Source organism: Vipera ursinii (genome assembly GCF_947247035.1).
Source record: "Vipera ursinii genome assembly, chromosome: 17".
NCBI lineage: Eukaryota > Metazoa > Chordata > Lepidosauria > Squamata > Viperidae > Vipera > Vipera ursinii.
The window spans coordinates 4,860,102-4,874,765 of NC_139530.1; the positions used below are offsets into that span (position 1 = coordinate 4,860,102).

Genomic DNA, 14,664 nt, shown 5'->3' on the forward strand with positions numbered 1-14,664 from the left:
TTATCTAAAATGCATCCATCACCACACAAAAGCCATCCCACGAATGCACGCCGGTGCTCTGCAAATTTTGTCCAAAACGTTTCTCAACTGGGTGGAATTTAAAACGCAAACATTTTCACAGCCAGAAAAGAATATTATCACGAATGCAAATAATAGAGGACTAAAACTACAAGTCGGAATTAGCCAATCAGGAAATGTTCCACAGCAGTAGAACAAAAGAAGTTGGATTTTTTTTAAAAAAAAAGGGGGGGAAGAGGGATTTCGGGTTTTCTAGTCAAAGTTGTGCCTAAATATCCACATTCCGGTTATTTCTTTCATAATTCCTTCAGAAGATGATTACACAAAGAACCTCAAAATAAACGAGCCAGCTCGTGTGAAAAATTCCAAGCCGTCAGTAGTCCGGGATCGGAGTGCGGAAAGGAAAAAAAAAGGAAAAAACCAAAAAAACACAAAAACCACGCAGCCCTGCTTAGAGTAAAAGTGGTTTCCATCACAACATGGCTCTTTGAAAATCCCAGTGGGTGACATGAAGGAAGGAAGGAAGGAAGGAAGGAAGGAAGGAAGGAAGGAAGGAAGGAAGGAAGGAAGGAAGGGCAAAATGACTCTTCCCATTAAGCCTGGGTCCTAAGTAGGAAGGAAGGAAGGAAGGAAGGAAGGAAGGAAGGAAGGAAAGAAGGAAGGAAGGAAGGGCAAAATGACTCTTCCCATTAAGCCTGGGTCCTAGGAAGGAAGGAAGGAAGGAAGGAAGGGCAAAATGACTCTTCCCATTAAGCCTGGGTCCTAGGAAGGAAGGAAGGAAGGAAGGAAGGAAGGAAGGACCAGGGGTGCAGCAGCATCTTCTCCTTCTCGGCAAAGCAGGCTCTAGACCCCCCGAAGAAGACTGCACGCCACCTCCTCCTTTAGGTAAAGTTTTTTTTTTCCTCCACACTTCCAAAATTGCTTTGATTTGCGCTTAGATTGTAAGCCACCCTGAGTCTTCGGAGAAGGGATTAAAATGAAAAAAATAAATAAAAATAAAATGCCCAATGCAGAAATGAGTCCAACCACCGGGCCTTTCTCAAGAACAAAGCAGCAGCAGCAGCAGCAGCAGCAGCAACAGCATCGCTTGCGTTGTTTTTTTTTTTTTTAAGGGGGGGGAGGCTTCTCCAGAGCTGAAAGAGGTGCAAGTCCAGAGGCTTCTGCAGCGGGGTGTCCGCCTGATGCTCCTGGATGACAGGTTGGTCGGTGGTGCCCAGCTTCGTCTTCTAGCCGGGCTGCCGAGAGGGCCCCCCCCCCTCTTCGTAAATATACGCCGGGCCTCCATCGGGCTCCCCAGGCCCTTCCGCACGCAGCGCCAGGCCCTCCCCTCCCCCACCCGAGGCCCTTCTTCTTGACCTGGCGCGACCAGGCCCGGAGGGACCGGCAGGGTGGCCCCAAGGGACCCCCCCCACCCCAGCCTTAGGGCAAAAATCACGGCTTCCCTCCGCAGGCCCGGCCTTCCCCTTCCCAAAGGCCTTTCCCCCCCCCCCCACGACGACGAAGCCCCCCCCGGCGGCCCCGCTCACCGCTTGAAGTGCTCGATGATCTTCTCCTCGCGGACGTTCTCCGGCAGGTTGCCCACCCAGAGGTGCCTGGTCTCCCGGACCATGATGCTGCCCCCGGGAGACGGGGGGTCCTGGCGCCGCCCGCCCGCCGCCGCCGCCTCGGCTCGGCTCAGCGCCGCGAGGGGGAGCCGCCGCGTCTCCGCCGCCGCCGCGCTCTGCTGCTGCCGCCGCCGCCGCCGCCGCCTCCCTCCGCGGCGCCGGTGGGGGACACCATCCCACCGGGCCCCGCCGCCGTCGCCGCCGCCACTCCCGCGCCACTTGGCCCCGCCGCGCCGCCGCCGCCGCTGCCGCCGCCTCTCGCCGCCGGCTCTCCGGATGCTGCTGCGGGCGGCGATGCCGGTGATAGTGAAGGGGACGCCGCCGGCGCCGCCGCCTCCTCCTCCTCGACCGTCGTGCGCGCGTCCTGCTCGGCGGCGGCGCTGTGGCGGCTTCAGCCCAATTTCTCCTCAGCAGCAGCAGCAGCAGCAGCGCCGCGCGCGGCGTCGCTCTTGTCGCCCGCCCGCACGGCGCCTGCGCGCTCGGCCGCCGCCGTAGCCAATCCGTCGGCCGGCGCCCGCCTCGCGGCCCAGGGGCGCGCCGCCTATTGGGCGGCGGCGAGCGCGCGTCGGACGGCGGGAAAGGGCGGGGGAGGCGCAGGGGGGGGGGGAAGAGCGCGCGCAAGCGCTCTGGAGGCTTCTTTTTCTTCCAGGGGGACACAGGAGAGATTGCTCCAAGAGGGCGGGGTGGGAACGGGGTGGGGGGGGGGAGCGGTGAGAGAATCCTCCGTAGGCCTCGCCAGGCGGCAAAACGCGCACGCGCAAGCACGCGCTTGCCGGGCGGGGAGGGGGAGGCTTTTCGTCTGCGCGTGCGCCGTGTGGCATGGCCGCCGCTTCTCATTAGCGTCAATGTCGCGAGGAGGGGGGGGGGCTTCAGTGGGTGCAATTTACAAGTTCCGTACACTCGCGCGCATCCCGTCTGTAGCGACGTACTCGCGTATGCGGGACCCGCGTCCTCAGTGATTATTGTGGGAACTGAGCTCCGGCCTCCTTTCAGCCCCTCCCGAGCTCAGCCGGCGCTCACTACAACTCCCATTCTCCGCAGCCCAGGCCTTCCCGAGTCTCCTGCTCCTCCAGGATTCTTGATTCTCGCTTCCGTTGACCGCAAGGCCTGGCGGGCGCAGTGAAGGCCCGGCCGACCTCTTGCCCGGAGTGGGGGGAGCGGGGATCCGAAGGAGCACAAAAATGTGACCGGGAAGGGCCGCGGCCCGCCGGCCGTTCTGTACCCGGGAAAGGCCGCCCCGCCCTCGTGCTCGGGACGAGCGCCATTTTGTCGCGCCTGCCTGGCCGGGCGGCCATTTTGTGACGCCGGGGCGCCGCGCCTGCCTTTCCTCGCGCGTCCGGCAGGGGCGCTGTACCCTTTGGGGGGGGTCGCCCCAGTCAAAGGAAGGGGGACTCCGGACCGTCCAGTTGACCTCCCCCTCCCCCTCTGCAAGCCCTTCCCCTCCGGCCCAGCTAGGTGCCGGCTTCGCCAGCCTCCCCCAGGATCGCGTTTCGAGGGAGCCCCCGCCCCGAAACGGACGTTCCGTAGATTTCGGAGTGAGGCTTCGGTGCTGGGTGGTTTGTTTTTAAATAAAAAAAGCTTTATTTTCTTTGGTTTTTAATTGCACCCCGCATTCCCCAGCGAGTCTCCACGGCGGCTCCGTGCACGTTGGCAGCCCCTTGGATATTTTTTTTATTTTTATTTTTTTTATTTTAATTCCATTCCATTCTCCGAAGACTCAGGGCGGCTTACAAGCTTAGCAGAGCTCTTGGCCAGGAATCCCGTGTCCTGCTCGGAGACTTGTCGGGACTGTCCGGAAAACACGCGTGGGGATTTGGAAACCCTCCCCCCCCTATCGGCTCCCGGACAGGCCCTGAAATGGCCTTAATGTCCATGGCGATGGGATTCTCAACCATCCACTTCATGGTGGTCCCAAAAGTGCGGGAGGAGGGGGAGGTGTCTTCCAACTTGGCCCTTGGACGACTTGTGGACTTCAACTCCCAGAATTCCTCAGCTTGGCTGAGGAATTCTGGGAGTTGAAGTCCACAAGTCGTCCAAGGGCCAAGTTGGAAGACACCCCCCCCCTGCAAAAATGCTTTTCCAAAAGGCGGCTGGATTTATTTATTTAGGATTATTATTGCACCCCCCACCCCCGGAAACATTTTGCTTCTTGGATGTGCGAAGCGAAACGTTTCCAAGGAGGTGGGGGGGAAAAAAATAAAACGAAGGAAGTCCAGTCGCCCTTTTAAAAGCACCTTTGGGGCAAATGGGTTTAAAGCAGGGGTCTTCAAACTTGGCCCATTTATGACTTGTGGACTTCAACTCCCAGAATTCCTCAGCAAGCATGCCTGGCTGAGGAATTCTGGGAGTTGAAGTCCACAAGTCATAAAAAGGGCCAAGTTTGAAGACCCCTGGTTTAAAGCAACCAACCGCTCTGTGTCTGCCGGCTTCTGGGCGGTTTATGACAAAGGCTGCAGGTCATGGGGCCTTTTGTCGGAGGCAGGGGGGGAGAGTCTGCCCGCCCCCCCCCCCGAGTCTCAAGGAAGGGCCCCCTAGGACACAAGCATCCGAGGGAGCCCCTCCAGAGCTGTGGAGAGCACTTAGACAGGGGCAGCACAAGGGGAGCAATCGGCAAGATGCCTCCCCTCACGTGGGGAGGGGGGGAGACAGCCAGCAAAAATGGGGAGCCAACTTGGGGGACCCCTCTCCCTCCGTCGGCACGCTTAGCTCTTGGCCTTGCTGGCCAGAACTGACAAAAGCAAAGGGAAAAAGGCTTAAGCGTTTGCCCAAGAATCAAAAGCTCCCCCCCCCCGCTCCAATGTGTAAGCTTCCGTACACTTTTCCCAAGAACTTCCTTTCTGTCCTTCAAGGGGGGGTGGGAGAGGGGGGAAGAGCCCCACCTGCCCACTCCCAGGTCTTTTAAGCCCTGCTTGGCTAACAGCTGCCACATCTTTCGGACTTGCAAGGCGGGCCAGAGCTGGGCTGCCCCCTAGTGAAGGAGATGGGTACTAAAGGGAGAAGTCCGCTGAACTTCTGCTGCCTTCTGCTCAGGGTGTTTCTCTGATCTGGCTGCTGGGCTTGACCCAAAGAAGGGGCTTCTTTGGGGCACAGAGGGCAGGGTTAGGACCTGCCGGATTACAGCGCCCTCAGCTCCCTCCGTTCGGAGCAGCCGAACGTCCCAAAACGCAATGGAGTTTTGGCAATTTGCAAGCACGGGAGTTGCTCCCTCTCCTGGACCGCTGTGTTGGCTCAGGTCAGGCGCTCCTCAGAAGCCAGGCTGCCACCTGCCCCCCACCCTGAGGCAGAGCTTGGGGGAAGCGGGGAGGGCCAGCCAGCTGTCAAACACAGCTGGACTACAAAGCACCCTGACCCTGTCCCCTCCTTGCCTGGGAAAGCAGCTTTCCTGCAGGCTGAATCCCGGCCGGCGCCTCTATCAACAAGGAGAGCAGAGCACCTTCCCTAGCCGGCAGACGTAAGCAGAGGGCTGTGGGGTGGGTGGGGAGAGTCTTTGGTCTGGTGGAAGGGTGCCAAGTCCAATTCACAAGGAGAGAGTTGCTCCCGGTCCCTTGGCCCACTCCCGAAGGAAGAAGAAACATCAGACAGAACAAGGGGAGGGGGCAGCCGGAGCAGCGGGCTAGCCCTCCTGGGCCCACTTCCAAGAGCCGTCAGCATCCGTCTCCTGAGCAGGAGGGCCCCGGGTCTGCCAGACGTAGCAGGCTCGGCAAAGGAGGCGGCTGCCGAGCGGGTAACACCCGTCTTCTGTGGGCTCCAGGGACAGCAAGACTTGACACTTCTAGGGGTCAAAAGAAACGAGCGTTAGGGCTGCTTCCTCGACTCCCCCTCGGGGCTTGCTTGCTTGCTTTCAAACCCTCATCCCCTTTGCCAACAACCGCTGCGGGGTAAAGGTGGGGGGAGGGCAGAGGTTTGGGGGGGGGGAGAGCACACTTTCCCATTGTGTAAGGCCTCCCTCCACAACGAGGAGTGGGAAAGGGGGAGTTTTCCGGAGGGAGAAAACTGACTCGGTTTATAGATTCCTTGCAAAAGAGAGGTCGCGTGACGATGCTGGCTTCTTTTCCCCCTTTCCCCCCCCCTCCCGGGCATCCTTCCAACGAAGTCCTCCAAGGCCCCTCCCTGCTTAGCCAAGTCCCCCAGACCCACCTCGCACCGATAGCAATCCTCGTGGAAGCTTCTCCCCAGGCACTCGATCTTGTATGCGTCCCTCCCGTCCCGCGGGATAATGGGCTCCTCGCAGACTCCGCAGAGAGGAGCAAACCTCCTGGAAGGCAGGCAGGCAGGCAGCTCAGCCAGGGCTGCAGCCCCCATTTAATTCTCCTGCTTTTCGCCCCTGCTTTACTCCCGTGCAGAGCATCCTCTCCCACCCCGCCGCAAGGCGGAGAAGCTACGGTGCCGTACCTGTAAAAATCCGGAAGGCAAAGAGCCTGGTGGTTGTCGTCCACGGCAAAGGCGTCGCTGCCAATCTGGCGGCTGCAGGCCACGCAGGTGAAGCACTCTGGGTGGTATCCCTTCCCCAGAGCCCACACAATCTCGTGGAGGATGACGGCTTGGCAGGCGTCGCATTTCTCCAGAGTCTTCTGGGGTGGGCAGAGGCGAGGCCCAGAAAGGCAAGAGGCAGGCATGATCTTGGGAGCCTCTCGGATCTAAAGCTCGGATCTTCCTCTTCCTCCCTCCCCCCATCTGTGCCAGGGGTAGGCATCCTTGGCTCTTTTATGACTGCTGGACTTCAACTCCCAGAATTCCTGAGCCAGCCACGCTGAGGGGAAAGGGAGAGGTTTCCAAGCTGAGCCGTGCTGGCTCAGGAATTCTGGGAGTTGAAGTCCACCAGTCACGAAGGGGCCATATTTCCCCCCACGCTGGCTCAGGAATTCGGGGAGTTGAAGTCCATGAGTCATGAAAGGCCCATAGTTCCCCCATGCTGGCTCAGGAATTCTGGGAGTTGAAGTCCACCAGTCACGAAGGGGCCATAGTTCCCCCATGCTGGCTGAGGAATTCTGGGAGTTGAAGTCCACATGTCATAAAAGAGCCAAGGTTGCCTACCCTGGCCTAGGCCTTACCTGATAGCAGGCCGTGCACAACGGCCGTCCCTCTTTCTGGTAGTAACTCTGCCCTGCAAGGCTGCTGTGACACGTCCGGCAAGTGAAGCATTTGACATGGTACTGCTTCCTCATCGCCTCGAGAGCAAGAGCATCGGGCGAAATGCCCTTGTGACAGAAAGCGCAAATATCTGGGGAAGGAATGAAGCGTACCGAGAGAGGGTGGATCGCCCGGTCAGCCGGGGTCAAGTCGCTTCCCCGGGACAACGAGCCAGAGACCTCTCAGTGGGGACAGGAAGCAGCTCCTCACCTGGCGCTGCGGCCTCCTCTTGTGCCTGTCCATCTGTCCAGCCGAGAGAAGAGACCGGCCGAGGCTCTTCCACTTCAGAAGCCTGGAAAACAGAAAAGAACAAGCCGAGTTAAGCGCTTTGGATAGGCAAGTGGGTTTCCCAGCCTGCCAAAGGAGGTTCCTGCAGCAACTTAGCTCTTTTAATTAAAGATTCCTTCCCCTTCCAAGAGCCAGGGTTTTTTTTGAAGCTGCAGTGTGTGTGCGTGCGTGCGTGCTCCTTCAGCCTCTCTAAATTGCCTCCAGGCCAGTTCTTCTCCCTCTTTCATTTAAAAAAAAGTAATCTCTGGATGGCGTGATTAAAAGGGAAGGTTCCTGGTGAAGGATCCGGGCTATTGCCGGGTGTCCCATTATATTATATTAAAAGTTTACGGCTACCATCGAAGCCTGCCTTTTAATTCTGCTCCCTGCCCAGCTGCCCGATTCTCTTCCTCCACGAGGAAAAGCCGAAGATTGCAGAAAGAGGATTACCTGCAGGGAGGAGGGAGGGGCGGCAGCCCCCTTCTGCAAATCGGGGCCCAGGGTCTCCACCGGCAGGGCGGTGGGCTGCACGGACCTCAGGACCGCTTCCACAGACTGAGGAGGGTCCAGAGGAGGCGCCCGCAGGGCAGAGGACTCTGCAGGAGGGAAGAAGCTGATTCAAGCCAGCCGTTTCTTCAGCCAGACCCCCTTGGGGGGGGTCCATGGGGGGGGCTCCAAGGCAGAGAACCCCTACACCTGAGGCTTCCCACTTCTGCTCCAGCTCTGGGCTGGGACCCCATTGGGGGGGGCCAAAGGACGGCAGGGCCCTCACCTGCACCTGGAGTGCTGCTGGCCCCCCTCCCCTCTTTGCGAGGGGCTAGCTTCTGGGTGGGAAGGACCTTTGCAGGACCCCCGCAGCCCCCCCTCCTGGGTGGCGCGAGGATGACGAAGATGGAGGAGACCATGCGCTGCTTCTCCGCCTTGTCCGACAGCATCTCCGCCTGAAGAGAAAAGGGGGGACGATGGCAGGCTGGGAGGCAACCTCCAAAGGGGGGCTTTCCCTCCAAGCCCACCCACTCCCAGCCCCCCCACCACCCCACCCATCCCAGCAGAGAAAGCCACAAAAGGCCTCGTGTGTGTGTGTGTGTGTGTGTGTGTGTGTGTGTGTGTGTGTCTGTCTGTCTGTCAAGGGAAACATAAACGTTGCCAAAAAAAAAGCCCCCACAGCCCTCGCTGACTCCCCCTTTTCTTCTGGGTCCCGAGCTTTTTGGGTGGGGGTGGGCTCGTCTCCTCCGAGAGGAGAGGCTCCCAAAAGGGCAGGGAGACACACACACACACACACACACAAACACACACCCGTGGAGAACAAGCGGCGCAAAGCGCCCCACGCAGGAAACTTTAGGTCCCCGCTGGTCGGCCGCTCCCTTCCTTCCTTCCCCCCTCCCCGGAGGCCAACGGGACGCCCCAGATGCGCTCCCCGCTCGGCTCCCGGGAGAAAAGGCCAAGCGGGGCTTTCGGGGGTGGGGTGGAGGGGGTCCACAGCCCAGGCGGGAGGGGGGGCTCTGCCAGGCAGCCCCTCCGGAGCGCTGCCCTCCCGGCCTCTCCGCCCTTCTTCCAAGCGGGGAAACGTGTGTGTGGGGGGGGGCTTCCCCTGCAAGGGCTGCCCGGAGCATCTCGTCCCGCCGAAGCGGCGACCGAGACGGGGAAAAGAGAGAGGAAGAGGAGGAGGAGGAGGCGGCGGGCGGGCGAAGCGCCCTCGAACCTCACCTGGAAGCGGCAGCCGAAGCGGGCGGCTGCTTCTCCCTCCGGCCGTCGCTCGCTCGAGTCTCACCTTCGCCCGCCCGGGCCTGGCGGGGGTCGAGCAGCCGCGCCCCGCCCCGCCGCCGCCGTTGTGGCCGTAAAAGGCGAGGGGCGTCTGCGGAAAGCGCCGCTTTCTCGTACCTGCCCCGGCCTTCCCGCCGCCCCCCCCGGCCCTCCCCCTGGAACTGCAGCTCGCCGCGCCCTCCCTCCCCCTTGCGGGAAGGTCCCCCACTCCGCAGAACACACACACGCACACACACACGCACGCAGCTGAGTCTGCCCACCCAGCATCCCCCTCCCGACCTAGGGCGGGAGGCAACAAGTCCCATCATCCTGGACCTCGAGAGAGGCCCGGGAAGGAGGGCTGTGGGCTGGGGGGGGCAACAAGTCCCATCATCCTGGACCTCCAGAGAGGCCCGGGAAGGAGGGCTGTGGGGGCAACAAGTCCCATCATCCTGGACCTCCAGAGAGGCCGGGGAAGGAGGGCTGTTGGCTGGGAGGGTCCCTGGCTCAGCAGGGGACCGAACCCCACCCCCTTCCCCACCTTGGGGGAGACCTCTGGCATCCTTCCCCCCCCACCCCCCACCCACCCCCCGCCGCTTCCTTTGAGAGACTGGCAGGGTGCCACCTGGGTCTCCCAGGCCCCAATAAAACTTCGGGCGGGCCATTGGATCTGAGGAGCCCCCTCCCCACCCCTAGAAGCCACCCCCCCCAGGTCAGAAAAATGTAAAGGGGAACCTGGATCTGCCAAGGACCCAACTGGAGCAAAGGACTCAGCCCAGTCGCTTCCTGGTTTACAAGACCATAAAGGGCGGGAGGGAGCCGGTCAAAAGTCCCTGAGGGCTGGGGCCGGCCCGTGGGGCTGGCCCCTTGGAAAGAAGCGTGGGGATGGGGAGGGGTCGGCTGCCGCCCCTCCCGTCCGCTTACCTCTCTCCCAAGGGCAGCCTTTTGGTCACGCAAGCCATAGCCCCCCCCCCCCAATAGTCGCTCGGGTCCCACCGCTTCTGCCGGCTGGGCCCCAGTTGTGCCCAGATGACGCAGGGCGTCGCTGTCCTGGGCGAGAGTGTGTGGACCTGATGCTCGCCCATCCTCTGCTTGGTTGTCCGGTCCCCCGCCAACCGGCCAGGGACACCCCAACTGAAGCGGGCAGCTCAGCTCAGGTTGTCTTTTGCACCGACAAGGCTGAACAGCGGGGGAAATGAGCATCTAGCAAAGCCCGTCTCAAGAGGGGAGAGCAGAAGAGGAGGGGCCGGGCAGAGATTTGTGTGTGTGTGTGAGAGAGAGAGGGGGGGGCAGTGCCTGAGGACTCCCCCAAGGCTGCTCTGGAGTCAGGACCCCGCAGTTCAGTCTTCCGACTCTTCCTAGCTCAGCCTGACATGAGCCCTGCTGGCTCCTGTTGGCTTCTTCAGCCACCAAAAAGGCAGGCAGCTTTCCCAGCCTCGACCCCCCCACACACCCATTCCACCCTTAGCCCCCTGCAGGTGAGGTCTGACCCTGCAGACTGGCAAAAGCCACCAAAATTGGCTCGAGACTGCCACCTGCTGGACCCACCAGCAGGGAGATGCACGTCCTTCGGCGGATAGGATGGGCTTGCGAGACAATCGGACACACCGCTGGGGTCAGAGGTTACCCGTGGGGCAAAGGAAACCGGCCCCTTCACCTATGAGCAATCTTTGGGGACCATGCCCGCCCCCACCCCCACCCCCTCCCTCCTCTGGCAGTGGAGGGGGAGGAGGGGACATTCCCCTGGTCCTCTCCTCCTGGAAGAACAGAAGCCACAGGGACCTCCAACAGAAGCCAGATTTTTTTTTTTGGTGTGTGTGTGTGTGTGTGTGTTTCTGGAAAGCAGTGACAGCGGGAGCCCTGTGTCCCTTTTGAGGCTCACACGTTATTCATCGCTAGGAGCAAACACTGCAGGGCTGGAGGGCTGAAAGGCAGCCCCCCCAAAACAGTCAAGCCGTTCCGGGGAGCAACGGCACCCAGGTCCAGAAGCTGGCTAGCTGCCGCTGGATGCCAGCGGGCGCCGAGCAGAAGCCGCAGGAGGGGAGGAGCCTTCAAGGCGAGGGGCTTTGGCGTGTCCGGGGAAAAGCAGCCCCTTCCCTATAAAAGGACTCTGATGGACCCAACTACTGACCGACTCTCTTTTATCCTTCTCTTTCTAATTGCCACATTCCCTCCCTCCCTCCCTCCCCTAGGGCAGAAGCCCCCAACCTTTTGGGCACCGGGGACCCCCGGTTCCGTGGAGAGAGTTTTTTCCCACGGACCGGAAAGTGCGTGATTTTGTGTGCTGCCTGCATCCCGCAGATGAGGTTTTGCTCCTTTGTGCGGCCCAGTACCGGTCCACGGACCAGGGGTTGGGGACCCCAGCTCTAGGGAACAATGGAAAGCCGCCCCCCCAAGCAGAAACTGACCTTTCTAGAGCTAGAGCAGCAGAAGGCAAGCAAACGTGCCCGCGAGAGAGTTTCCACAAAGCCCTGGGAAAGCCAGGCCATCTTGCTTTCTTGCCTCAGCAGGGGGAGCGGGGTTAGACTAGAAGACCTTCACGGTCCCATCCGACTCTTTTGTTATTCTGGGGGAAACAGACCCAGGCAGAAGCGGATGGAAACAGCCCGTCCAGATTAAAAAAAAAAAATCACCGACCAAGAAAACGCACAAGTCAGGCCAGGATTCCCGCTCCGGGAAAACAATCAATCAAGACCTTCTGTTGCCAAAGGAGCCCCCCCCCCCCACCCCCAAGGCATCAAAGCATTCCCACCCACCCGCCACTCAGGCTCCAGACTCTGCAAGACTTCATTAATTCCCTTCACGGGGAAAGATATTCCGATGCTGCTGAGTTCAGAGGTGCTGGCGAAGCCGTGCAGAGGCCTGGAGTGGGAGGAAAGGGGACGGGGGTGGCGGCGGGGGGGGGGGGAAACGTGGTGGGCCTTGCAGTTCACCGGGAGGGGGGGGTCTTAGGTACAGTAAGCCTGTTTATTGGACAGATGGACAGAGCATGGAAGAGCCTTGGTGGAGCAGTGGGCGAATGCCTCCTTAAGTAACACCAGCTGCCTGCCATTAGTGCAGGTTCGAGTCCCACCAGGCTCAAGGTTGACTCAGCCTTCCATCCTTCCCAGGTAGGTAAAATGAGGACCCAGATTGTTGGGGGCAATTAAGCTGACTTTGTAATAATGCCGCTCGGGGTGTGTGTGAAAGCCCTAACAAGCAGGCATACACATAGAATGAAGGCTACTGCTAAGCTTGTAAGCCGCCCTGAGTCTTCGGAGAAGGGCGGGGTATAAATGGAATTAAAATAAAAAAATAAAATAAGAAATAAGATGGAGGCCAAAACCTTTCTGAGCCTGGCACCCAGGAAGTGCATCACGTGGCAGGTATAGCTGCGCGCCCATCACCTTGGTGAGGACCCCTTGAGTGGGCAGAGGGGGTGTGTATGTGTGGGGGGGGGGAAAGAAAGGGCTTAAGCCCAGTGCCAGCCAGCCAGGAAAAGCACCACAAATGCTTGGAGCGCAGGAAAAAGTGGAATAGCCAACACCTTACAAGGCACGGGATAAGCCCCACGTTCCCCCCAAAACCCACTGTGGGCTGGTGAAGGAAAGAGCCGCGGGGCCGTCTTCCCATTGTGTGTGTGTGTGTGTGGTGGTGGGGGCGTGGGGGGAGAAGCCCTTCCAGATCCCAGCCACCCCCCTCCCCACGGGGGTACGCTCCACAAGGCTCCCTTTCAAAGGAGGATCCCTCCGAAGAGATTCTGCAAAACTCACTCTGGCTGAAGAGGGACGGTTGCATCAGGAGAGTGGAAAACTGGCGTGGAAACCGACCGGAGGCGGGGCGGCGGCGGCGGGGGGGGGGGGGAAGAAAAGGAAAAAAAAAAACCCAATTTCTCTCGCTGTCCCCTTTTTATTTTACATCCTACGTTTGCGTGTGTGACCAACCACCGCCGCATCCTCCTGAACACACGTGGCCGCTAAAAAGGCCGACTCTCGTCTTTTCTGCTAGAAGACCAGAGGAAATTTAACCGGCCTTCGCATTTCAAGTTTTAGCAAAGCCTTGATGACCACCGACTCAAATAAAACCGACTTCCATCACTTTCCCCCCCACACACACACACACACTGGGGAAAAAAAAAAACCTTAAAAGCTTTAGCCAGGAGAACGAGAGAGCGAAAACGGGAGAGGTTAGGAGCCGGGGATGAAGGCCCACCTGGCTGTGGGTGGAGGAGGGGGGAGAAATAGGACGCTGGAATCGAGTCCACAATGCCACCAAGCAGGGGGCAGCCTTCCCCACAGGGGGCAGGGGGCTCATCTGACCCACAGACTCCCCTGGGTCAGCTCCTTTCGTCCTTTCCTCCCCCGGGACAATGGCAGCAGGCAGGTCTCCGGTGCCTCCCCTCGGCCGGAATGGACCCCCACCCCACCCCACCCCTTGCCACCCGCCGACCCAAGGCTCTCCCAGCTTAGCCCAGCCCGCTTCGGCCTCTGCAGACCGGAGAGGGAATGGCTGAAGGGGGCAGCACCGTCCCGGCACCAAGAGGGGACCCACACACCCTTTGGCACCAAAGCCGGGGGGGGGGTGCCCAGAAGGAGCTGGGCTTGCGGCCTGCCTGGCCTAGAGTCTCTAGGCTGGGGCTTCTTTTTTTTTTTTCAGGACGTGGCCTCTGTTGCTGCTGCCAGGCATCTGGAGGGGTCTTGCCGCTGGCCGTGAGGTGGACCGGACGCAGATGCCGAGAGAGAGGGGTGCTCATCCTGAAACGGAAAGCGGCGGAAAATATAGGGAAGGGCCGGCACAGGAGGCCTCTTGCCTATGTCGGTCAGAACCTCCAGACTTTGGGCTGGAGGGAGGGGGGAGAGAGAGAGCAACACCCCCCCCCCACTTGCTGAGCTCACGAGGACCCCACAACCATGGACTGCTCACACCTTGAGCCCCATTTAAAGGGAAATTCCCAGAGCAGAGATGCAGCTGAGAAGTTGGGCTGCTTTTGTCCGCAGTCCGGCCTCCTCCTCCTCCTCCTCCTCCCCCCTCTTCCTCCTCCTCCTCCTCCTCCTCCCCTCTTCCTCTTCCTCCTCCTCCTCACCTGCTTCCTGCACACCTCCAGCATGGATCCGGTCCGGGCCAGGCACCAGCCCTCCCCTGCCAGTGAGATGAGGATGTCCACGATGTCCCTCCACTGGCCCACCGTCATCAGCAGGACCGTGAGGCCTCCCATCCTGACAAAGGCGGTCTGGAAAGCCATCGACTGGCTGGGGTTCTGGTGCTGCTCCTCTGTCGGTCAAGCAGCCGGAAGGAAGTGGGTCAGCCGGAGGAGCTGGGCGCTGCCTTCCACGTTGGCGGTGGGGGGGGTGAGAGATTGGCCACTGCTATCCCCGGGGCCAGAGTCGGTGTTCCCCCAACCAGAAGCCACTCACCCTGCATGTAGATGACCAGAAGGGTGTAGCAGATGGTCAGCGGTGTCCAGAACCGGATCGCCTCCGAGGTGGAGAGGAAATCCCGGTTGATCAGAGCTACGGCTGCCAGGTCGGCCACCCCGAAGGTCACCCGGAGGGCGTGGCAGAGCATCCGGGGGATGCCGTGCCAGGTGGTGAGGAGGAAGAGGCACCCTCCGCAGTAGCGCTCCTTGCAGTGCAGCTCGTACAGGGCGGAGACGTGCCAGGCCAGGCGCCAGACGTAGTGGGTCAGGAGCAGGGCCAGCCCCACGGCCAGGAGGAGGTTCCAGGTGCGATGGGGCGCTCCTTCCTGCAGGTAGCCCAGGCTGCAGGAGATGCCGCAGCCCAGCGAGTATTGGCAGAGCAGGTAGAGCTGGCTGCTGAGGGCCCCCTTCAGAACGAGAAGCGGGCACAAGCCTCCTTTGGTACACGGAAGCCTAGTTGGCCACCCGCCTGCCCCGAAAGACCTCTGGGCAGCACACCCAGTAAAA

At 60.5% G+C, this 14,664-nt stretch overlaps 3 protein-coding genes across 5 annotated transcripts in view; all 3 read right to left on the reverse strand.

The window, feature by feature from the left end:
- Positions 1-1,764, reverse strand: part of SPEN (spen family transcriptional repressor) — a 49,744-nt gene extending 47,980 nt beyond the window's left edge. The window contains 1 exon segment of the mRNA XM_083375886.1: positions 1,545-1,764. Coding sequence (XP_083232012.1) covers positions 1,545-1,627 — 83 coding nt within the window. The 5' untranslated portion in view covers positions 1,628-1,764.
- Positions 1,765-2,704: 940 nt separating this feature from the next.
- Positions 2,705-11,363, reverse strand: FBLIM1 (filamin binding LIM protein 1). Of its 3 annotated transcripts, XM_083375921.1 has the most exons (8): positions 11,171-11,363; positions 7,792-7,960; positions 7,470-7,615; positions 6,963-7,044; positions 6,674-6,843; positions 6,015-6,193; positions 5,760-5,877; positions 5,094-5,394 (listed from the first exon to the last, which is right to left on the reverse strand). In XM_083375921.1, the coding sequence occupies exons 1-8, from the start codon at positions 11,249-11,251 to the stop codon at positions 5,236-5,238; spliced, it is 1,104 nt and encodes a 367-aa protein (XP_083232047.1). In that variant the 5' UTR covers positions 11,252-11,363; the 3' UTR covers positions 5,094-5,235. The 3 variants fall into 3 exon arrangements, with proteins under 3 accessions (XP_083232046.1, XP_083232045.1, XP_083232047.1); XM_083375920.1 differs by lacking the exon at positions 11,171-11,363 and adding an exon at positions 8,791-8,830 and having other exon boundaries at positions 2,705-5,394; positions 5,760-6,193; XM_083375919.1 differs by lacking the exon at positions 11,171-11,363 and adding an exon at positions 8,727-8,801 and having other exon boundaries at positions 2,705-5,394; positions 5,760-6,193.
- A 1,261-nt stretch (positions 11,364-12,624) lies between these two features.
- TMEM82 (transmembrane protein 82) overlaps positions 12,625-14,664 on the reverse strand; it is a 3,996-nt gene continuing 1,956 nt past the window's right edge. Inside the window, exons 4-6 of the mRNA XM_083375908.1 lie at positions 14,156-14,564; positions 13,825-14,012; positions 12,625-13,495 (exon numbers count right to left, since the gene is read on the reverse strand). Of these exons, the coding sequence (XP_083232034.1) occupies positions 13,394-13,495; positions 13,825-14,012; positions 14,156-14,564 (699 nt within the window). The 3' untranslated portion in view covers positions 12,625-13,393. The remainder of the gene's footprint in view (positions 13,496-13,824; positions 14,013-14,155; positions 14,565-14,664) is intronic.